Here is a 22,898-nt window from a genome sequence, read left to right as displayed (position 1 = left end):
CTTTCTTTAGCATTCGAAGCCAAAGGGCAGCGTTGCCATCAGTACAGCATGTCTGCAATGGGTGGACATGTTCTGTGTTTTACCACCCGTCCCCACCCTCAGACCTTGATCGACAGTGTACTGTGAGCCTTGTGTAGAATGCGTACATGACGTAAGAAAAAAGAAGCAGAACTTCCCCCAAGAGGCCTGCCCTGAGTTGTCATCTCACCCTGTAGGATATCATCGTCCATCCACCCATTTTTGTACTTTATTCCTGAACCCTACGCCCAGACATGTACACAGACTATGGTTTCCGGCATTTTTGATTGCAGTTTAGTTTGCCCCATTACCTGCCCTCGTTTTGTACATGATATAATTCCTCCTACTGACAGCGTGAGGCAGCTGCAGTACTTGGGGAAAGGTGGTGACATCATAGAAGTTTTATAGAATGGAAATTTGTATTATTTTTTTGGGCAATTTATTTGCACACTGTGAAGGCAATTTTATGGCATTGGGTTTAGCTTTATTAATATGAATTGTTGCCAATAGGAGAGATAAGAGAAATCATAAAGCTACATTTCTTGGAATGGTTTTCCAGAAAAGGTGATAACTGCACCTCCAACGCCTCCATGTTCAAAGTCTAATACAGGCAAACCTTTCTTCTGTACCTTGATTAGGTAACATTTAGTCACAGTCTTATTATGTGTCACTGTGCAGGTCGCTCAATTCTGTTCTAAAATTAAGCAAAAGTTAAAGTTTCTGTTTTACTGCAGCTTGTTTAAACGTGAATTAATTATTGGGCAACATTTAATGATCCCTTCATATTTTTCTTTCAATTCCCCTCATTCTCGTAACTAAATTAAGGTAGAATCATATTAGAGCTGAACTCCAGGATGATATAAATGACACAAATGAGTGAAGCTCTGTATTCATTAACACATTAAAGTGTTACTTAATGCACAACAGTAAAATCAGTCTGTATAGGCAGTAAAGCATGCTTGTTATTCTCACTGTGGAACCTAAGGGGTTAAAGAGGAAGTAAACCCTGATGGGTTTTACTTCCTCTTTTGCTCCCTGCAAATTAAAAGCATAATGGGCTAGTATGCATTGAATACTAGCCCATTATGTGACACTTACCTGCAAACGAATCCATCGCTGTCCCCTGTGCAGGCTGTGTCCATATTCCCCCCTCTTCCTTCCGGGGGCCGCGGACTCCGGCTCTGTGAGTGGCCGGAGCCCCGTGATGCAACTCCCGCGCATGTGCGCAGGAGCCGTCAGTAACGGCACAGGCTGGGGGAAGAAACGGCACGGAGGTCAGTTTCTTCACAGAGCATGCGCCGATTACATCATTGGCGCAGTACAAGTGAAATATCTCCTAAACAGCGCACAGTTAGGAGACATTTCCACTACCTAATTCTTATTCTAGGTTACTAAACCCTCGCTTTTTTATTTTATTTTTTTATAACAAACATGTCATACTTACCTCCTCTGTGCAGTTGGGTTTTTCACAGAGTGGCCCCGATCCTCCTCTTCTGGGGTCCCTCAGCGGCGCTGGTGGCTCCTCCTCTTCACGAGTGCCCCGGAGAAGCGCTCTCCTTCGGGACACCCATGCGGGCGCGCTCCCGAGTCCTGCTGCTGCGTCTTTTGACACAGACAGCATGACTCTGCCCCGCCCCCTGGCGCTTGCATCATTGGATTTGTTTGACAGCGGTGGGAGGCGGTGGGAGCCAATGGCTGCGCTGCTATTAATCTATCCAATCAGGACACAAGTCACCGGCCGGAGCTGGTGTGCTCGTTCCGGTCGTGGAAATTACAGGGCTCAGTTTAGTAAAAAGGGGGGCTGCTGCATGACAGGAGGTTTTTCACCGGCTCCATACCATTGGGCGGAAGCGACTTCAAACATCACTTCCGCCCAATGGTCTTAAAGGGGATTTAAAAAAAAAAAAAAAAGACTTTTTTTTAAATTTTATTGCATTTTAGTGTAAATGTGAGATCTGATTTCTTTTTGACCCAGATCTCATATTAAAGAGGACCTGTCATGCTTTTTTTCTATTACAAGGGATTTTTACATTCCTTGTAATAGGAATAAAATTGACCCATTTTTTTTTTTTTTTTTAAAGGACAGTGTAAAAATAAAAACTTAAATAAATAAGAAAAAACAAAATTTAAAGCGCCCTGTTTCGCCAACTCGCGCGCAGAAGCGAGCGCATACATAAGTTGCAGCCGCATATGAAAACGGTGTTCAAATGACACGTGTGCGGTATCGCAGCGATCGTTAGAGTGAGAGTAATAATTCTAGTACTAGAACTCCTCTGTAACTCTAAACTGGGTACCCTGTAGAAATTTTTAAACGTCGCCTATGGAGATTTTTAAGGGTCAAAGTTTGTCGCCATTCCACGAGCAGGGGCCATTTTGAAGCGTGACATGTTGGGTATCAATTTACTCAGCGTAACATTACCTTACACATTATAAAAAAAAAAAAAAAGGGCAAAAGGTAAGTCAAACAAAAGAAATGACAGGCTTGTCTTGTAATACAGGTTCACACCTGGGAAAAGTTCAGTCTCTGCAGCCAACAGGCTGGTATGCACAGGACACAGCTCTAGCCAGAGCTACAGTCTTTTATACGGTTTAGCTCAACCCAGCAGGCCACAATCCAGCAATGGAGCTCTCCTCCCAACGTGCTGATGTCTCTCTCACTCCAAGCACATAGCAGGGTCATCTTAATGCATGGGCACCCCTGGGCACTGCCATACACCCATGATAATATTGCATTACATCATACTTGCCAACTGTCCCTGATTTGCTGCGACAGTCAAACTTTTACTAAGCTGTCCCAGGATGGCCGTGTCCTGGGCAGCGTCCCGGAACCAGTACTGTACCCTCCTGACCTACCCTGTACTGTGCCCTTCTGACCTACCCTGTACTGTGCCTTTCTGCCTCCCTCTGTACTGTGCCCTCCTGACCTACCCTGTACTGTGCCCTCCTGACCTACCCTGTACTGTGCCCTCCTGACCTACCTTGTACTGTGCCCTCCTGACCTACCCTGTACTGTGCCCTCCTGACCTACCCTGTACTGTGCCCTCCTGACCTACCTTGTACTGTGCCCTCCTGACCTACCCTGTACTGTGCCCTCCTGACCTACCCTGTACTGTGCCTTTCTGCCTCCCTCTGTACTGTGCCTTTCTGCCTCCCTCTGTACTGTGCCCTCCTGACCTACCCTGTACTGTGCCCTCCTGACCTACCCTGTACTGTGCCCTCCTGACCTACCTTGTACTGTGCCCTCCTGACCTACCCTGTACTGTGCCCTCCTGACCTACCCTGTACTGTGCCTTTCTGCCTCCCTCTGTACTGTGCCCTCCTGACCTACCCTGTACTGTGCCCTCCTGACCTACCCTGTACTGTGCCCTCCTGACCTACCCTGTACTGTGCCCTCCTGACCTACCCTGTACTGTGCCTTTCTGCCTCCCTCTGTACTGTTCCCTCCTGACCTACCCTGTACTGTCCCCTTTGTGTTGATTAGTCTTTGATTTATGGCACGTGTTCTCATTGCTTAAAATGTATTTTATTGAAAGTACTAATCAATATATTTTTAATTAATTAATCAACTATTCATACTATAATTCTTCAGAGTAGGGGTGAAAATTGGGGCAGGCTGGTAGGGGCCCCAGTGTATTAGGGGCCCATGATGTTATTGGTACACAGCCCCACTGACATTTCCAGACCAGCTGACTAATAATCAGGTCTGAAGAGAAAGTACCTGCCCTCCTTAACCCCTTCTTAACTCTGCCTCAGGCTGACTCCCTACAACTGCTATATACTGCTGATGGGAAAAGGTATTTAGCAGTTTATATTTACTAAAATAATTGAATTTCCATGTTCTGTGTACTGTGGGAGACCAGATATAGTGAATGCAGGCTCCCGGGTTTAGTAACACTTTAATATGTGTAAGTACCTAAATCTGACCTGTTATCAGCCCTTTGTAGCTCCTGCAAAACTGTATAGACAAGTTGATAGACACTGATCCATAATTGATCGATTTTTGAGCAATTCCATCAAATGTGTAGGAGGGTGCCCGTAACAGGGCATCCACCAAAGCAATTGTGAGAAGCACCCTTAAATAAATTAGGTATTCTTTTTGGGACCATGCAGCGCCGTTTTTAAGGCAGGCCAAAAGGGGCAGCTGCCCTGGGCCCTGTCATTGTTGTGGGGCCCATAGCAGCTGCCTCATACTTGACAACTATCCTGGTTTAAATTCCCTCATCCCTTGAGGTTTTAGTCTTGTGCTGTGTCCCAATATCTCAGTGTGAAGTGCTGCTTCTAATGCTGCCCAGCTCTGCCCTATTGTTGTGTACAGATGACTCACCAGCAGACCCTGTGTTTACATGTAAATCACCGTCATTCATATGTAAATAGCAGTGGCTGACGGCATTGATATGTATATCATGCCCCCCTGAGGTCACATCCACAGTAATCTCTAGCAACCAATCAACAAGCAGAAATCATGTGCTGTAACCTCTAGCAACTAATCAGTGAGCCGTAATGTGTGCTCTAACCTCTAGCAACCAGTCAGTGAGCGGTAATGATACACTGCAACCTCTGGCAACCAATCGCAATCACTGCCTGATCTCATTCAGTAAACTGATTTTTGAGTCTAGCTGCTATTTAGAGCAAAATTAGGTGGAGAGCAAAATTGCATTGGGGGGGGGCAAGAAAAGTTTTGCCCAGGGTCCAATCAATTTTAAAGACGGCCCTGGGACCATGTACCACCTTCGCAGTAATTTATAATTGACTTCTACTGCTGTTGGAATAATAGACCAGTGAGCTGTGGTTTCCCAAATTTGGGTCTAGTCAGCTTGACGTCAGCGGCTGCATGTAAAGGGAATATCTCCTAAACTGTACGGGTTTAGGAGATATTAATTTTACCTACAGGTAAGCCTTATATAGGCTTACCTGTAGGTAAAAATGAAAAAATTTGTGTATTCAACCACTTTTAAATGAAAATGTACCAGCTTATATTTGGGACCTCTGCAAGGCTTGGAATATGTTTTGGGCAATAACCAGCAGTAAGGCTCCATTCACACTAGCGCGTTTTTTGATGCATTTTGCAGAAATGCATGGGAATTTTTTAACATGGGTTCCTATGGAACATGTTCACATCAATGCCTTTTTGTACCTCTGCATTTTTGGAAAGGGTCAGGGACTTTTTTTCATGCAAAATGCAGCGTTTTGCATGTAATACAATTCAATGGACCAGCATCAAAAACGCAAGTGCACTGTTTTTGCAGCGTTTTTACAGCGTTTTTGATGCGTTTTTGGCGTATTTTTTTTTTTTTTTTTAAACTGTAAAAAAAAAAAAAAAAAAAAAAACGCAAAACGCGGCAAAAACGCTGTAAAAACGCTACAAAAACGCTGCTCAAAAACGTGGCAAGCATGACAAAAAAAACTCCAAAAACGCTCAAAAGCAACATGCATAGGTGTGAATCGAGCCTAAGGCCCCTTTCACACTGGGGCGGTGGGGGCGTCGGCGGTACAACAGCGCTATTTTTAGCGCTGCTGTACCGTCGTTCTTGCAGCGGTATTCGGCCGCTAGCGGTGCGGTTTTACCCCCTGCTGGCGGCCGAAAAAGGGTTAAAATCCGCTCGTACAGCGCGGCTATAGCCGCGGTATTGCCGCGGTATGGCCGCGCTGTCCCACTGATTTCAATGGGCAGGAGCGGGGAAGGAGCGGTGTATACACCGCTCCTTCACCGCTCCAAAAAAGCGGTTTGCAGGACTTTTTTCACCGCCCTGCCTGCGCACCGCTTCAGTGTGAAAGCCCTCGGGCTTTCACACTGAACAAACAGCGGAGGCTGTTTAGGGGCGGTTTTCAGGCGGTATTTTTAGCGCAATACCGCCTGAAAACCGCTCCAGTGTGAAAGGGGTCTTAGGCCTTATGTGTTCACCGCTCCTAAACCGCTCCCCGGCCTTCGAAATCAATGGGACAGCGCGGCTATACCGCGGCAATACCGCGGCTATAGCCGCGCTGTACGAGCGGTTTTAACCCTTTTTCGGCCGCCAGCGGGGGTTAAAACCGCACCGCTAGCGGCCGAATACAGCTGCAAAAACGACGGTAAAACAGCGCTAAAAATAGCGCTGTTTTACCACCGACGCCCCCACCGCCCCAGTGTGAAAGGGGCCTAAGAAACTGACTGTGTCATAGTACTCCAAGAGAACGCCAATCAAGCTTATCAAGCCTTGATGTTAGATCAGAGAACAAATGTTTTCCTTATCTGGTAGCGCCCCTTAGTGGGCTTCTGGTGCATTACAGCCAAACTGGGCTGAATTCTGGGCTTTAGTGACTTCAGGCCATATGACGTGTTATCACTAAAAGTCTTATTTAGAAAGCTCAGACAATTTCAGTTGGCTCAAACTTTGTATCACAATGTTTGGGGTTATTAAAAAGTAAATTTAAGACCAAATTTAAATTTCATTTAATTTAAATTACATTAATTTAATTTACATTTAAGACAAAATTTAATACCAAAGTATATTTTGAACATAGTCAAGTGAAGCAAAATTAACAAAAAAAAAGTTTAAGGTGTGTATAAACCCTTAGCAATAAACTCCTCCTATTTGCTCTCTTTTGGTATGTTAAATCTGAAGTTTTCTGTACATATAATTTGTCTTCCCTGGTCACCATCCCCTTCCCTGTCTACAGGCTGATGACATTTTAAAACAGATTTTACCCCCTTTATGACCAGGGCATTTTTTGCTATTCAGCACTGTGCTCCTTTAACTGGTAATTGCGCGGTCATGCAAAGCTGTACCCAAATGAAATTTATATCATTTTGTTTTTTTTACCACAAATTAAGCTTTCTTTTGGTGGTATTTGATCACCTCTGCGGTTTTTCTTTTTTTGCGCTATAAACAAAAAATTTTTGAAAAAAAATATTTTCTACCCTTTGTTATAAAACAGTAAAATCAAATGTCTTCATTAATATAGGCCAAAATATATTCTGTCTTTGTTAAAAAAAAAAATTCAAATAAGTGTATATTAACCACTTGAGCTCCGGAAGATTTACCCCCCTATATGACCAGGCCTGTTTTTGCGATATGGCACTGCAATAATTTTATTGACAATTGCGCGGTCGTGCGACGGTGTACCCAAAATAAAATTTTCTTTCCTTTTTTTCTCCCCCCCCCCACAAATAGAGCTTTCTTTTGGTGGTATTTGATCACCTCTGCGGTTTTTATTTTTTTGCGTATAAACAAAAAAAAAAGACCGACAATTTTGAAAGAAAAAAAACAATATTTTTACTTTCTGCTATAAAACATATCCAATTAAAAAAAATATGATTTCTTCATCAATTTAGGCCAATATATATTCTGCTATATATTTTTGGTTAAAAAAATCCCAATAAGCGTATATTGATTGGTTTGCGCAAAAGTTAGAGCGTCTACAACTATGGGATATTTTCATTTATTTATTTTGTTTTAAATTTTTTTACTAGTAATGGCGGTGATCAGTGACTTATAGCGGGACTGCGATATTGCGGCAGACAAATCAGACAGCTAACTGACACTTTTTGGGGACCGGTGACACTAATACAGTGCTAAAATATGCACTGTCACTGTACTAATGACACTGGCTGGGAAGGGGTTAACATCAGGGGCGATCAAAGAGTTAAATGTGTGCCTAGGTTGTTCTTACTCACTGTGGGGGAGGTGCTTTGACAAGGGGAAGGCATAGAGCCGTGTTCCTGCTTAGCAGAAACACAGGCTCAGTGCCTTCTCTTCTGAGAGAATGACAATACACCTTGTTTACATAGGCAGATTGCCGTTCTGCCCGTGTCCTGTGTAATTGGCGGGTGTCAGGGAACACTGAGTCCGTGGTACCCGCTGCGTGGAATCTAATTGTGAGCGGGCGGCCGGCAGCGCACGCTCAAGACCCGGAAGTGTCAGATCACGTACTAGGTGGGTGATCTGGCGTAGAGCAGGGTTGCCAACCTCCCACAGCATTTTTTACTGACAAAACCTGGGAAATTTCCTGGCGGAGCACATTTTTTTTACTGGCAACCTGAGAAATTACAGAACTTCTATTGAAAACTAACACAGTGACTATTTGAACAGTATAGACATGATGTGGAAACACTGACAATACCTATAACAAAATAATTTGCTTGATTTACACTTAAAAAAGTCAACACAGCATGAAATTATCAGCCCCTGATATTTACTGGAAGTTGTAAAAAAAAATTGTTCATTTTTACAAACTGTCAGTAAATTTACTGGCGGTTGGCAACCCTGGCGTAGAGTGGTCGCCCTGCCGCAGTAAATGTACAGTGGGTGATCTGCAAGAGGCTAATTGGTTTGTGTGAAAGTTATAGTATCTACAAACTATAATATTATTATTAGTAATATATATGTTAGTAATATATGCATATAATTACACAAACTAATAATAATAATTAAAAATATTAGTAATATATACTTATAGGATTAATTGTACTACTACAAAATAATAATAACAATAATAATTATTATTAGTAATATATACATATAAAAATACCTGTACTACTGCAAAATAATTATAATAAAATATTAATGACAGTAATAATAATATTTGTTATTATTATTAGTAATATATATACATATACAATATATACACACACACACACAAAAATAATATAAATAATAATAATTTAAATATTAGTAATATGTGCTTATAAGGATACTTGTGTGTGATACAATAAAAAAAAATACAGTTTAATATTAATGAATGTTAGTAGTATATACCTAATATATATTAAGAATATAATGATAAATAATAATAGCTATTATTTTATTAGTAGTAACATATACATATAAGTAAATACACCAAATAATAATAGTTAAAAATATTAGTAATATATGCTTATAAAATTACTACAAAATAATAATATTAATAGAAATTAGAAATGTATACATATATGATTACTTGTACTAATAAACCATTATAGTAATATTAATAATACATATTAGTAACATATACATCTAAGATTACTTGTACAGCTGTAACATAATAATAATAATAATAATAATAATAATAATAATAATAATAAATACCGGTAATATATAAGAATGCCTGTACTAATGCAAAATAATATTATTAAAATAGTAATAATAATAAATATTGGTAACATAAAGCTATAAAACATAATAGTAATAGAGATGATGATCAGAGTGCGGCACGGTACCAGCTGCTCCGATCACATTATCTATCATTAGACCCGCCCCCCTCCCGGCACATAACGGGTTACCGCACACTGACAGACCGCTGCCTGGGGACTCGCCGGGTGACGTCAGGGCACATGGCCGCCTTCGATTGGCCGAGGGTCCGCTCCAATAGGAGACGTGTTCTGCGGCCAGCTGGTGCTCGCAGTGCGGAGTGCGCGGTGCACGCTGGGAGTGGCGCTGGACAGAGGCAGAGCCGGGTATTGGGGGACATGCTGCACCCCTCATCTGTATAGGGGACACCTCCGGAGGTGAGTAGGAGGGGCTCATACATGGCAGGGTGTGGGGGCATTGTGACTCCCATAGACATGAGATGGGGGGAGGGAGGATGGGAGGTATTAGTGGCCCTAATGCTGGGGACAGATGTGGTGCCCATTCACCCCCCTGTGTGTCTTCTGGGGTCACCCGCAATGCACCTTGATAAGAGGGGTGTGTTGGGGTGCAGCTTGTACTAGATTGGTATATGATAGATCTGCACCATTCCAGCTAAAATGAGAATCACATTTTTTTTTTTTTGCTTAGAATAAAGATCACGATTCTCGCAGTGTAACGTCATCTTTCACTTTATACAAAAAATTGGGCTTAATTTACTGTGTGGGGTGTAGAGTGTTTTTTCTTTTTCATTGAAGTGTATTTTTTCCCCCAATAAAATGTGTTTGAAAGACCACTGCACAAATACAGTGTGACATAAAATATCGAAACAACCGCCATTTTATTCTCTAGGGTCTCTGCTAAAAAAAGTAAATAATGTTTCTAAATAATTTCTAGCAGAAAATACAGATTTTTAACTTGTAAACATCAAGTGTCAGAAAAAGGTTTAGTCTTTAAGTGGTTAAACTGACTTCATTTACAGACCAAAGTTCATTCCTTTGGTTTAAAAGGACCGAGAGATACATTGTATCTCTTCTCTATCTCCCAGCTCTGAGGAATGTTGATAAACGTTGCTCCCCCCCCCCCTTATGACAGCTCTGAACGGCTCTGCACTTGTCACACAGAATCAAGGAAATGTCGGGTAAAGATTGTAATGGGGGTTGAATCGAGATCACAATCTTTTAACGATTAATCTTGCAGCTCTACTATATGATGAGAAATAGGACCGGAGCCTTCTATGGTGTGTTGGACGTCTGATTCAAATAAATGTCTTTATTATCACTGAGTGTGTCCACCCAGCTACTTACCTACCTACCCACCTCACATGAGCTCCACACACCCAACACCACAGCTGACCCTTTTATCACCAACGCTATACGACGCGGTCCATGTGTATTTGCCCATTAGGCTTCATTCACACCTTTTGTGACTTATCACCTATGACTGTTATTTTAGGACTCGTTCAGCCACAATGTGACCACCTGCCACAACACCTCAACATGATCACCCACCACAACGTGACCACTCACCACAGCATGATGGTCCACCATAACATGACTAGGGCTGCAACTAACGATTTTTTTCATAATCGTTTAGTTGGCCGATTATTGTTTCGATTAATCGGTTAATAACCTTACAAAAAAGTGTGGTGTATAATTTAGTTAATATGTAAAGTTTTAAAAAAAAAAAAAAAAGGACATTTATTCCTAAATATCTCTATACGCAGGGGTAAATATAAAATAACCAACTATATGGTTAGGGAGTAAAATCTTTAATCCTCTCTGAGAATAACAGACAGAAGAGATATACTCTATATACTATTAGAGGTTGAATCTTGTAAATATCAACAGACTCAGATCAAATTTTTTTATTTAAAGAAAAAAAAAAATTCTAGACTGTTTTGCAGATTTTCAAACAGAACTGTAATATTATATGCTTTTCTGCAGCTTCTCCATTGAAGTATATTGAACCAAAAAAGCACCGCTTTGCATTAAAAAAGGTCCTTGACCCTTTCCAAATACACAGCAGCTGAAAAAAAGCATAGATGTGAACGTTAAATGAACTGTAGTGCATTTCTGCAAAAAGCACCAAAAAAAACACATGGGTGGGAACCAGGCCTAAGACATTTAGTAACATAATGGAGTTAAAAAAAAAAAAAATTTAGCCTTTCGTTTTTTTTACTGTGCAACAGTGAAAGTAATGTTTACAGTAGAGATTATTTGCTCTTTTTGTACTATAAAGGGCTAATTTTAGCTTTTTTTTAACCCCATTATGTTACTGGCCGATTAATCGATTATGAAAATAGTAATCGATTAATTTCATAATCGATTAGTTGTCGATTAATCGATTAGTTGTTTCGGCCCTAAACATGACCTCAACACGACGGCCCACCATAACATGACCTCAACACGACGGCCCACCATAACGTGACCTCAACACGACGGCCCACCATAACATGACCTCAACACGACGGCCCGCCATAACATGACCTCAACACGACGGCCCGCCATAACATGGCCTCAACACGACGGCCCGCCGCGACATGGCCTCAACACGACGGCCCGCCGCGACATGGCCTCAACACGACGGCCCGCCGCGACATGGCCTCAACACGGCGGCCTGCCGCGACATGGCCTCAACACGGCGGCCCGCCGCGACATGGCCTCAACACGGCGGCCCGCCGCGACATGGCCTCAACACGGCGGCCCGCCGCGACATGGCCTCAACACGGCGGCCCGCCGCGACATGGCCTCAACACGGCGGCCCGCCGCGACATGGCCCCAACACGGCGGCCCGCCACAACTCAACGTGACCTCTCGCCGCAACATGACTATAACTTGACCACCCACCTAATATTGAGCAGTTCCCCCTTTTTGCTGCCAAATAAACCCTGACCCATCAAGGCATGGATTCCGCAAGACCTCTGCTGTGGTATCTGGCACCAGGCCGTCAGTAGCATATCCCTTAAATCCTGTAAGTTTTGAAGTGGGGCCTCCATGGACTGGCCTTGTTTTTTTTTTCCCAGCACATTTCACAGTTATTCGATTGGATTGATATCCGGAGGCCAAGTCAACACCTCAAACTCATTGTTGTGTTCCTCACACCGTTCTTGAATCCACCAGACCAGGCCTCCTTCTTCCATTGCTCCGTGGTCCAGTTCTGATGCACACATGCCCATTGAAGGTGTGTTTGGCTGTGGACACGAGTCAGCCCCCATACACAACAAACTGTGTGTTCTGACACCTTTCTATCAGAACCTGCACTACCCTTTTCAGCAATTTGTTCTACAGTATCTCTTCTATTGGATCAGGCTACACAGGCCAGCCTGTGCATCAGTGAGCCTTGGTCGCCCATGATCCTGTCACCCGTTCCCCTTCCATGGACTACTTTTGATCGGTCCTGACCACTGAAGACTGGAAGCATCCCACTGGAGCTGCAGTTTTGGAGTTGTGATGTCTAGTCGTCCAGCCATTACGATTTGGCCTTTGTCAAAGGCGCACAAATCCTTACCCTTTCCTTTTTTGCCTGCTTTCAACTTCAGGGACAACATGCTCACTTGCTGCCTAATATATCCCACTTTTAGGTGCTATTATAACAAGATAAACAATGTTATTTACTTCACCTGTCTGTGGTCATGTTGTTATGGCTGAACGGTGTATGTTTGATGACCGTTGTCCCTGCACAACAGATAACCGCAGGCGGCCACTGGGCCATCACGGCAGCGGGGTTCAAAAGGGATGGCCAGGATATTTGGCATTGGTGCACCTTTTCTGATGTAAGGGGGGACTCCATTTTGGTAAATCTGAGAGATTGTACAGTGATTGGACAGTCAGATTGTTATGTATATGAACAGTGTTTAGGGGACTGAAGATGGGGTGTATGGTCAGCTTTACGCAGTAGGTGAGACTCTCTTGGCCTGGCCATTAAATATGATGACGCGGAGAGCAGCGCCAGGAACAACAATGGCAATGAGATCTTATCACAGGCCCCCCCCCCCCCCCCCCCCTAGAGATATAGGAAGCCAGCAGGTAGCTGCCTCCGCCTGTATCAGAAATATCAGTTTTGGGCAGAATAATCCTTTGTGTACAGGAGAAGCAATGGCTGCTGTATGTCGGCATAGCAGGTACCTAGTCTGTGTCGGCTCATGGAGCACATCTGTCAGTCTGGTCCCTTTGGGCTCTGCTTTCCTAATAAATACTTAAGTAGCAATTTACATCTCTGCATCTGAGTCCACCGAGACCTCAGGCCGTACTCACCCAGCAATCAGCAGCACAGGACTCTGAGTAATGAAACGCACCACCAAGACCTGATTGTATATGATGTCTAATAATGGTAAAAGAATGTAATGTATACAAAGTAGAAAAGTGTCACTCTATTGGCATGCCCATGTTATCACATAATCGTAAAAGAATAAAAGATGTACAAAGTATCCATGTTGTATTGCATATACAGTACAGGAGGATTTCACGAGAGATCATTGTAGCAGAGGTTATCTTCAGTATCTAAGTCAGCCTTTCTCAACCTTTTTTGCCCCCAGAGGAACTCTTGAAATAATTTTAAGGTATCGGGGAACCCCTGAAGAGTAGTCCATCAGAGGACATTGGGGAAAATGCCCCTTACGTTGTAGGAGGTCAGTGGGAGGAAGGCCTTCCTTGTAGTGGTGGCCAGAATGCCACCATCACTGGCTCTGCCAAGTGGCTTTGGACCTGGAACTCTAAAGGTGCCATCAGATGAGAGGTCAGTTAGCCACAACTTGAGGAACCCTGGTTGAGATTGAATGGTTTTCTACTCTAAACCATCAGTAGATCCAGAGATATAAACCGTTAAATTGCTAATTTTGACTCTTCCTGTAGGGCCTCCTTCATATGGGCCTAGTTGTTGACCTCTGACCATTGGTGGATGAAGTGGCTGTCCCGCAACGCCTTTTTCTTGCCTGTTAGAAGAGGGATTTTGCACTGAACAGGCTCTTCAATCCAAAGGATACAGGGGGGAGATTTACTAAAACTGGAGCTCTCAGAATCTGGTGTAGCAGTGCCTGGTAGCCAATCGGCTTCTAACTTCAGCTTGTTCAATTTAGGCTTTGATAAAAAAAAAAAAACCTGGAAGATGATTGGTTTCTCTGCAGAGCTGCACCAGATTTTGCATTCTCCAGTTTTAGTAAATCTCCCCCCACCCCCACCCCACAGCCATGTGGACCCATTCAGGAGGCAAGCAAATACTACCTTTTGAATGCTACATTTTCTTTTTCTGTTTCCCATTAAGCATAGCTTTGCAGCAATACATATGGGGCTGTCAAGCAGCCATTGCCTGGTTTCTATCAGGCAGCGGAGTTAAAAATAGACTTCAACCACCTGGTTTTGTCATCTCGCAGTCCCTTGCCTTGCGTTCTCTTGCATTGGGAGCCTCCCCATTGATCTTTACAGTGTAACTCAAGGCAATTTTCTTTTCTTCATTTTGGATAGAGTAAGGGATGGTTATAACCAGTCAGGTTTTTCTTTGTCATGTTTGCCCCCTTTACTTCCTGTCCCAAAGGCCAAAACATGAAAAGAGAGAAGATCCTTCCAAGGTGAAGGAATCCCTTGTCACCAGAACCGGTATCCCCATTGGAAGATTCCTCCTATTGCTGTTCTGATGCCAACCCCAACTTTGGGCTTTTACTTGTACCATTAATGGTAAACAGGAGAAATGGAGAGGGTGAGTCTACCAGGGGCACAGACAGCAATAAAAACTGACAGGGGTTCTAATCCCTCTCCACTCTATCCAAAAAAAAAAAAAGAATTTGGCTTTTAGTTACATTTTAAATATGATGGCCATCCTCGCCAACCAGTAGTGAAGAGTGGGATGGTTCAGTGGCAATAAGTATTACCTGTAAGACAGGATTTGCATACAATTTAACCGCTTTAACCCTGGAAGGTTTTACCCCCTTCCTGACCAGAGCACTTTTTGCGATTCTGCACTGCGTCGCTTTAACTGATAATTTTTTTTTTGTTGTTTTCCCCACAAATAGAGCTTTCTTTTGGTGGTTTTTATTTTTTGTGCTATAAACAAAAAAAAAGCAATAATTAAAAAAAAAAAAAAAAAAAAAAAACATTTTTTGCTATAATAAATATTCCCAAAAAATATAGAAAAAAAATTTCTTTCCCAAGGCGTCTTTCAGGACAGCACCTGAGAGATAGCGACTCCACCCACCGGAAACAGGAAACACCTTCTTCCTCCAAACTTTAAAGGGAGGCGCCTCCCTACCATACCTCAGTTTTTGTGTTTCCTCCGGCCCGGAGGGAACATCTTTTTGAAGGGGAGTCAGGGTCTCTCAGATGCTCCTGGGAGATGGGGCTTCCTTTCTTTTATTCCTCCTTTAGGAGACCCGCTGTCCACCCGGACTACCCAAGCCTTTGCAGCGGTAGCAATCGGGCTCCTCTTCCCCCCCCCCCTGGTGCTCGGTGAGAGCCGTAGACCCGGTGATCCGCGCGGTCATAGGAGCGGCGGTGCGCGTGCGCCGCCGCCATGTGTTTTGGCCGGCAGGCGCGGCGGAAGTGACAAGGCGGGTCACTGGGTCAGCAGAAGCGTCATTTCCGGCGTGGATGCAAGGGGGAGGAGGGAGGACAGGAACTGGCGCCTACTTCCGTTTCCGGTCCGGTGCAGATGCACTATGGGAGTCCGGAAGCGGCATATGAAGCCACAAGTGAGGAGCTGCACACCAGAGATGGAGGACTCAGTGTCTGCAGCGGTGGGGACAGGCACAGGCGCCAGTAAAGCTCAGGTAGGAGCAGCAGTTTAAGTCTGCATTTCTTCCTTTTCCTGGGTTTGGTCTATTTTCTTTTTTCTTACCTCCTAGTGGCAAGGGGCCTGTCCGGGCACTAGAGGCTGACTGGTTTCTTCTTAGTGCACCTGTGGGTGATTCTTGTGTAGCTGAGACCGGGTCTCACTAAAAGATCCCCTGGTTTTTTCCCTTTTTCGTTTTTTTTCTCTCACAGGCTAAAAGCTCTGACCCAAAAAAGAGATGTCCTTCTTGCAGGGCCAAAATGGGAGAAAATTGGAAAAAAGTCTTATGCAGTACATGCATCACTTCTTTAGTTAAGGAGGAATCAGCTTCGGTTTGTGATGATCTGGTTGCCTCTGTAAAGAAGGAACTATACGCCACGATTCAGACTTTTCGTGACTCTTTAGTTAATCCAGCTGCTAGTCAGCCATCCACTTCTGAGGCTTCCCAGGGTTCTATTTCTTTCCCCGTGGTAGAAGCTTTACCTGAAGGCCCCTCTATCAGGGAAGAGCAGTCCCCTACTCCTTCCGTTAAAGATTCGGAGGAGGAGGGTGAGGAAGCGGAGGTGGCTCCTTCCAAATTTAAGCTTTCCCTAGAGGAGGTAGACGGACTCCTTAAGGCTATCCATGTTACACTTGGCTTAAGTGAGGAAAAGAAGGAGTTATCTCTTCATGACCGCATGTATGCAGGGTTAAATGAGCCTAAGGGGCGAACATTTCCGGTTCATTCGGTCATTTCTGACGCCATTACTAAAGAATGGCAAGATCCAGAGAAAAAGCCCTTTTTTTTCCAGAGCCCACAAAAGGGGCTTCCCTTTTGAGGAGGACCCTTCTGCGGTGTGGAATAAGGTGCCCAGGTTGGATGCGGCTTTTTCACAGGTCTCAAGATCCACAGACCTGTCTTTTGAAGACATGGGTGTTCTAAGGGATCCAATGGACAAACGCATGGATCTTTTGCTCAAGAGATCATGGCAATCAATCATGAGCAATTTAAAACCAGCAATGGCCACAACCTGTGTAGCCAGGAATCTGGAATACTGGGTGAACCAACTTAGATCTCATATAGTGGCAGATTCCCCCAAGCAGGAGATCTTAGATTCCTTTCCTACCCTGATTTCTGCGGTTGCTTATATTGCAGATGCTTCGGCTGAAGCTATCAAAATGTCAGCTAGGTCTGCAGCTTTAGCAAATGCTGCGAGAAGAGCTTTATGGTTAAAAACCTGGCCAGGTGATACAGCTTCAAAGAGTAAACTTTGTGGTATTCCCTTTTCAGGTGACCTTTTTTTTGGCCCTGATCTAGATAATATCCTAGACAGAACTGCCGATAAGAAGAAGTCCTTCCCGGTCAAAAAGAAAAAGCAGACCCCAAAACGTCTTTTTCGACCTCAAAAAACTCAACAGCAACAGCAGGAAAATAAGTTTCAGGGCAGGAGAAAAAATTGGTCCACGCAAAAGGCGAAGGGCAAAGGCGGAATTCTCTTCCGTCCTCCTTCACAGGCCGAAAACTCACAATGACTCATCTCTGCGGGTCGGCGGAAGATTACAAGAGTTTCTTCCGCAGTGGTCAGGGATAACTTCAAATCAGTTTATTCTGACCACTCTCTCGCAGGGTTATACTCTCGAGTTTTCCAGAAGCCCCCCAAGAAGGTTTCTGGTAACAAATGCTCCTCGAGATCCAATAAGGGCCCTGGCCATGAAATCCTCTCTGGAGGAACTGATGCAACAGGGTGTAGTAATCCCAGTGCCACCAGAAGAATGGCACGAGGGCTTCTATTCACATGTCTTCCTGGTAAAAAAACCAACAGGAATATTTCGTTTAATTCTCAATTTAAAGCCACTAAACAGAGCCATCAAATACAGAAGGTTCAAGATAGACTCAATTTTCACCGCCAGAAATCTTCTGACTCCAGGTTGTTTCATGGCGTCAGTGGATCTAAAGGATGCATACCTGCAGATTCCAATCTCATCCCAGTCCCAGAGGTTTCTCAGGTTGGCGGTAAGGTTGGAAGGCAGAATTCAGCATCTGCAATTCAGAGCCCTACCCTTCGGGCTATCATCCGCACCCTGAATTTTCACCAAAGTAATGGCAGAGGCCCTAGCTCCGCTGCGTCTTCAGGGAATCGCAGTAATTCCTTACTTAGACGATCTGCTATTTTTCGCCCCCTCAAGAGAGGAATTGAGGAGCAATTTAAGCAGAGCATGCAGCCATCTGGAGTCTCTAGGTTGGATCCTAAATCTCCAAAAATCTTCCCTGGAACCATCTCAGGAGATTCGGTTTCTAGGGTATATAATAAATTCGGTAAGCCAAAAAATTTTTCTTCCTTCAGAGAAGAAAGGAAAAATCCAGGATACAGTGTCTTTCTTGCAGACCAACCAGCAGCTGACGGTAAGATTGGTCATGTCAGCCCTGGGTGTTCTGACTTCGTCAATGCCAGCTGTTCAGTGGGCAAGACTACACTTCAGACATCTGCAGGCTTTTTCTTCTGAGATCTTGGGATCACAATTTGGAATCCCTAGACTCAGAGGTAAGAGTTCCAGCCCAAGTGAAGAGGTCACTATGGTGGTGGAAAAGGCAGGATATCCTATCGGAGGGGTTAGTCTGGGCCTTTCCAATCGAAAAAAGGCTGACAACCGATGCCAGTTCCTGGGGTTGGGGAGCCCACCTAGAAAAGGGTTTCACTCAGGGAAACTGGTCCAGGAAAGAGGCGACCAAGTCCTCAAACTGGAGAGAGCTCAAGGCGATCGACTTGGCTCTGAAGTCATTTGCTCAGGGGCTTCGGGCCCAGCATGTTCAAATACTAACAGACAATGCCACGGCCGTGGCTTATATAAACAGGCAGGGAGGTACAAGGAGCAAATCGCTGCAAGTACTAGCCATGAGCATTCTTCGTTGGGCAGAAGGACACTTGCTGTCTTTATCAGCAGTCCATCTAAAGGGATCCCTGAACGGGGTGGCGGATTTCCTGAGCAGAAACCCCATTCGGGAAGCAGAATGGTCGCTGAACCCAGAGGTTTTCGCCATGATTGTCGAGAAGTGGGGGCTGCCAGAGGTGGACCTGTTCGCCTCAAAGGAGAATGCCTTGGTTCCGCAATTTTTTTTCCCTAAGCAATCACGACGGGTCACTAGGAACAGATGCCTTGGCGTATCCATGGAGATTCCATCTCTGCTACGCTTTCCCCCCATTCCAGTTAATTCCCTTAGTATTAAGAAAAATTCAAAGGGAAACGGTACCGGTTATCCTAATCACGCCTTTTTGGCCAAGAAGGGCTTGGTTTTCAACCGTTCTGAAAATGGCGGTCAGGCCTTATTGGCATCTGCCCCTCAGGCACGATTTACTATTTCAGGGGCCAGTAAATCACCCAGAGGTAGCCACTTTGGCGCTCACAGCCTGGTATCTGAAGAGCAGCTCTTAAGGAGCAAAGGTTTTTCCAACCCGTTAATCTCAACGCTATTATCCAATAGGAAAAGGGTGACTAGAAATATCTATTCCAAGGTCTGGAAGGTTTACAATACATTGTGTAATTCATCTGACCAGGACCCAGGGAGTCTTGTTACCATTCTGGAATGTTTACAGGTTGGTGCTGACAAGGGACTAGCAGTTAGTACCTTGAAGGTACAGGTGGCTGCGCTAGCAGTGTTCCTAGAAAGATCGGTGGCCTCAGATCCATTGGTAACCAGATTTTTCAGATCCCTTACGAGATCCAGACCAGCACCACTTAAGTTGTTTCCCAAATGGGATCTGTCGATAGTCCTCCAGTCTCTAACAAGGAGTCCCTTTGAACCTTTGGAAGAAGCGCCACTCAGATATCTCACTTTTAAGTCTGTGTTTCTGATTGCCATGGTCTCTGCACGCAGGATCAGTGAGCTTAATGCTTTATCAGTTAAGGAACCCTATTTATCTATCTTCCCAGATAGGGTTATACTTAGAACAGATCAGAAATTCTTACCAAAGGTAGCTTCAGTACAAAATCGTGTTCAGGACATTGTACTTCCGACCTTCTGCCCCAACCCAGTAGGGGAGAAGGAGACTTGCTTTCACATGTTGGATGTTAGAAGAGTTTTGTTATGTTACTTGGAAAGGACAAAGCTCTTTAGACGTTCAGATTCTCTGTTTGTGCTATTTTCGGGCAACAGGAAAGGTTGCCAGGCTTCTAAAATCTCTTTAGCAAGGTGGCTGAAGTTAGCCATTTCAGAGGCTTATTCGCATGCAAGTGTGTCTCCTCCAGCAGGAATTTCTGCACACTCAACAAGAACATTAGCGGCCACTTGGGCAGAGAGAGCTGGTGCCACCCCTGAACAAATCTGCAAGGCGGCAACATGGTCGAGTTTTCACACATTCGTGAAACATTACAGGCTGGACCTCACATCTGCTAATGATCAGGCGTTTGGCAGAAAAGTCCTGCAAGCTGTTGTCCCGCCCTAAGGGGTTAAGTCTGTTATCCTCCTCAGGTGCTGTCCTGAAAGACGCCTTGGGAAAAACCAAGTTAGAGTTACCGGTAACTTGTTTTCTAGAAGTCTTTCAGGACAGCAACATCCCGCCCTATTGTATTGCATATACTATGCTGTGACTAACGTATGTGTTTATGTGTTCCAGCCGGGGCCGGAGGTCTTCTCTACTACAACTGAGGTATGGTAGGGAGGCGCCTCCCTTTAAAGTTTGGAGGAAGAAGGTGTTTCCTGTTTCCGGTGGGTGGAGTCGCTATCTCTCAGGTGCTGTCCTGAAAGACTTCTGGAAAACAAGTTACCGGTAAGTCTAACTTGGTTTTTCCTCAGTTTAGGCCAATATGTATTCTTCTACATATTTTTGATAACAAAAAATTGCAGTAGGCGTTTATTGATTGGTTTGCGCAAAAGTTATAGCGTCTACAAAATAGGGGATCGTTTTATGGCATTTTTACTAGTAATGGCGGTGATTTGCAATTTTTATCGGGACTGCGACATTATGTGGGACACACCAGACACTTTTGACACATTTTTGGAACCATTGGTATTTATACAGCGATCAGTGCTATAAAAATGCACTGATTACTGTAAAAATGTCACTGGCAGTGAAGGGGTTAACACTAGGGGGCGATCAAGGGGTTAATTATGTTCCCTCTCTGTGTTTTAATGGAAGGGGGGAGGGGACTGTGTAGGGGAGGTGACAGATCGCTGTTCATACTTTGTATGAACAGACGATCAGTCTCTTCTCCCCTCAGAGAACCGGAAACTGTGTGTTTACACACACAGATCCCGGTTCTCGGTGTGTAACCAGCGATCGCGGGAGCCCGGCGGTGATCGAGACCGCCGGGCACTCGCATTGGCTCCGGGGGCGAGCAGCGGGCGCCCCAAGTGGCCACAGGGTGCAGCAACGTTGCATAATGTCGTTTCGCCCAGCCGCACCATTCTGCCGCAGTAAAACTGCGGCGGCTGGTTGGCAAGTGGTTAAGCAGCATATACAGGTGTATCTCAAAAAATTTGAATATCATCAAAAAGTTAATTTTATTTCAGTAATTCAATTTAAAAAGTGAAACTCTTATATAGATTCAGGGTAAGTCACAAAAGGTCATTGGTAAAGAAGCTGGCTGTTCAGAGTGCTGTATCCAAGCATAATAATGGAAGGTTGAGTGAAAGGAAAAAGTGAGGTAGAAAAATGTGCACAAACAGGGATAACCGCAGCAAGAATTTGGGGGAGATTCCCAAGAAGTGGACTACAGCTGGTGTCAGTGTAGATGAGCTGAAGGCCGCTATTAAAGCAACCCGGGCCTCCATTCCACGCTGCATTACATAGTACATAGTAGGTGAGGTTGAAAAAAAGACACAAGTCCATCAAGTCCAACTTATGTGTGATTCTATGTCAGTATTACATTGTATATCCCTGTATGTTGTGGTCGTTCAGGTGATTATCTAATAGTTTTTTGAAACTATCGTTGCTCCCCGCTGAGACCACCGCCTGTGAAAGGGAATTCCACATCCTTGCCGCTCTTACAGTAAAATGTTGCATGTTTTAAGGTTAAACCTCATTTCTTATTTTAATGAGTGGCCACGGGTCTTGTTAAACTCCCTTCCACAAAAGAGTTAATCCCAATTGTGGGGTCACCAGTACAGTATTTGTAAATTGAAATCATATCCACTCTCAAGCGTCTCTTCTCCAGAGAGAATAAGGCCCCTTTCACACTGGGACCATGGGGCGTCGGCGGTACAACAGCGCTATTTTTAGCGCTGCTGTACCGTCGTTCTTGCAGCGGTATTCGGCCGCTAGCGATGCGGTTTTAACCCCCGCTGGCGGCCGAAAAGGTTAAAATCCCTTGTACAGCGCGGCTATAGCCGCGGTATTACCGCGGTATAGCCGCGCTGTCCCATTGATTTCAATGGGCAGGAGCGGTGAAGGAGCGGTGAATACACGCACCCACGATTTTCCCCTGATTTTAAAGAGGGGGGGTGTGTGTGTGTGTGTGTGTATGTGTGTATATATATATATATAAATAATTTGGCTGCCTTGACTCTGGAAAGGGTCAAGTTGTCCTTTGAAATCCTAGGAATAGCAGAACTTCCCTTTTCTATAACTGTCTGTCAGCTATTGGTGCACCTCTCAGCAGTGTATAGGAAGTATTGATGTCTGCAGGTGGCTTGCTATTGGGGGGGGCACTGGTCAAGGGGGAGGAGCCTGGAGTGTCGGAGTGGGACCCGAGAAGATTCGGGCTGCTCTGTGCAAAACCACTACACAGAGCAGGTAAGTATGACATGTTTGTTATTTATAAATAAAATAAAGAACTTTTTAATAGCACTTTAAGCACTCTAATCTAATGTTTCTAATGTTTTTCTTTTCATAATTCAGTGCATTGCTGTTGCCTCTTCATAATGGATCATCGGTCAGGACTGATGGGGTACTTTGTTGGGACGTTGTACTTCCTTCTGGTACTGTCCAACATCAGCGCTGCCAAGCAAGAGCCGTGCATGACTTGTATGAACTTGGTCAACAATTTTGTTCGGGTGAGAAATTCCAAATGTTCAGCCCATTATTGTATATCGTTATGTAATACTTTTTTTTTTTTCCC

At 44.3% G+C, this 22,898-nt stretch overlaps 1 protein-coding gene across 1 annotated transcript in view; it reads left to right on the top strand.

The window, feature by feature from the left end:
- Window positions 1-9,345: 9,345 nt before the first annotated feature.
- The window catches only part of CRELD1 (cysteine rich with EGF like domains 1), a 50,390-nt gene continuing 36,837 nt past the window's right edge, over window positions 9,346-22,898 (top strand). Inside the window, exons 1-2 of the mRNA XM_073591964.1 lie at window positions 9,346-9,481; window positions 22,679-22,833. Coding sequence (XP_073448065.1) covers window positions 22,702-22,833 — 132 coding nt within the window. The 5' untranslated portion in view covers window positions 9,346-9,481; window positions 22,679-22,701. The remainder of the gene's footprint in view (window positions 9,482-22,678; window positions 22,834-22,898) is intronic.

The sequence above is a fragment of the Aquarana catesbeiana genome, linkage group LG07, assembly GCF_042186555.1.
Source record: "Aquarana catesbeiana isolate 2022-GZ linkage group LG07, ASM4218655v1, whole genome shotgun sequence".
Taxonomy (NCBI): domain Eukaryota; kingdom Metazoa; phylum Chordata; class Amphibia; order Anura; family Ranidae; genus Aquarana; species Aquarana catesbeiana.
This window is presented reverse-complemented; position numbering and strand designations above follow the sequence as displayed.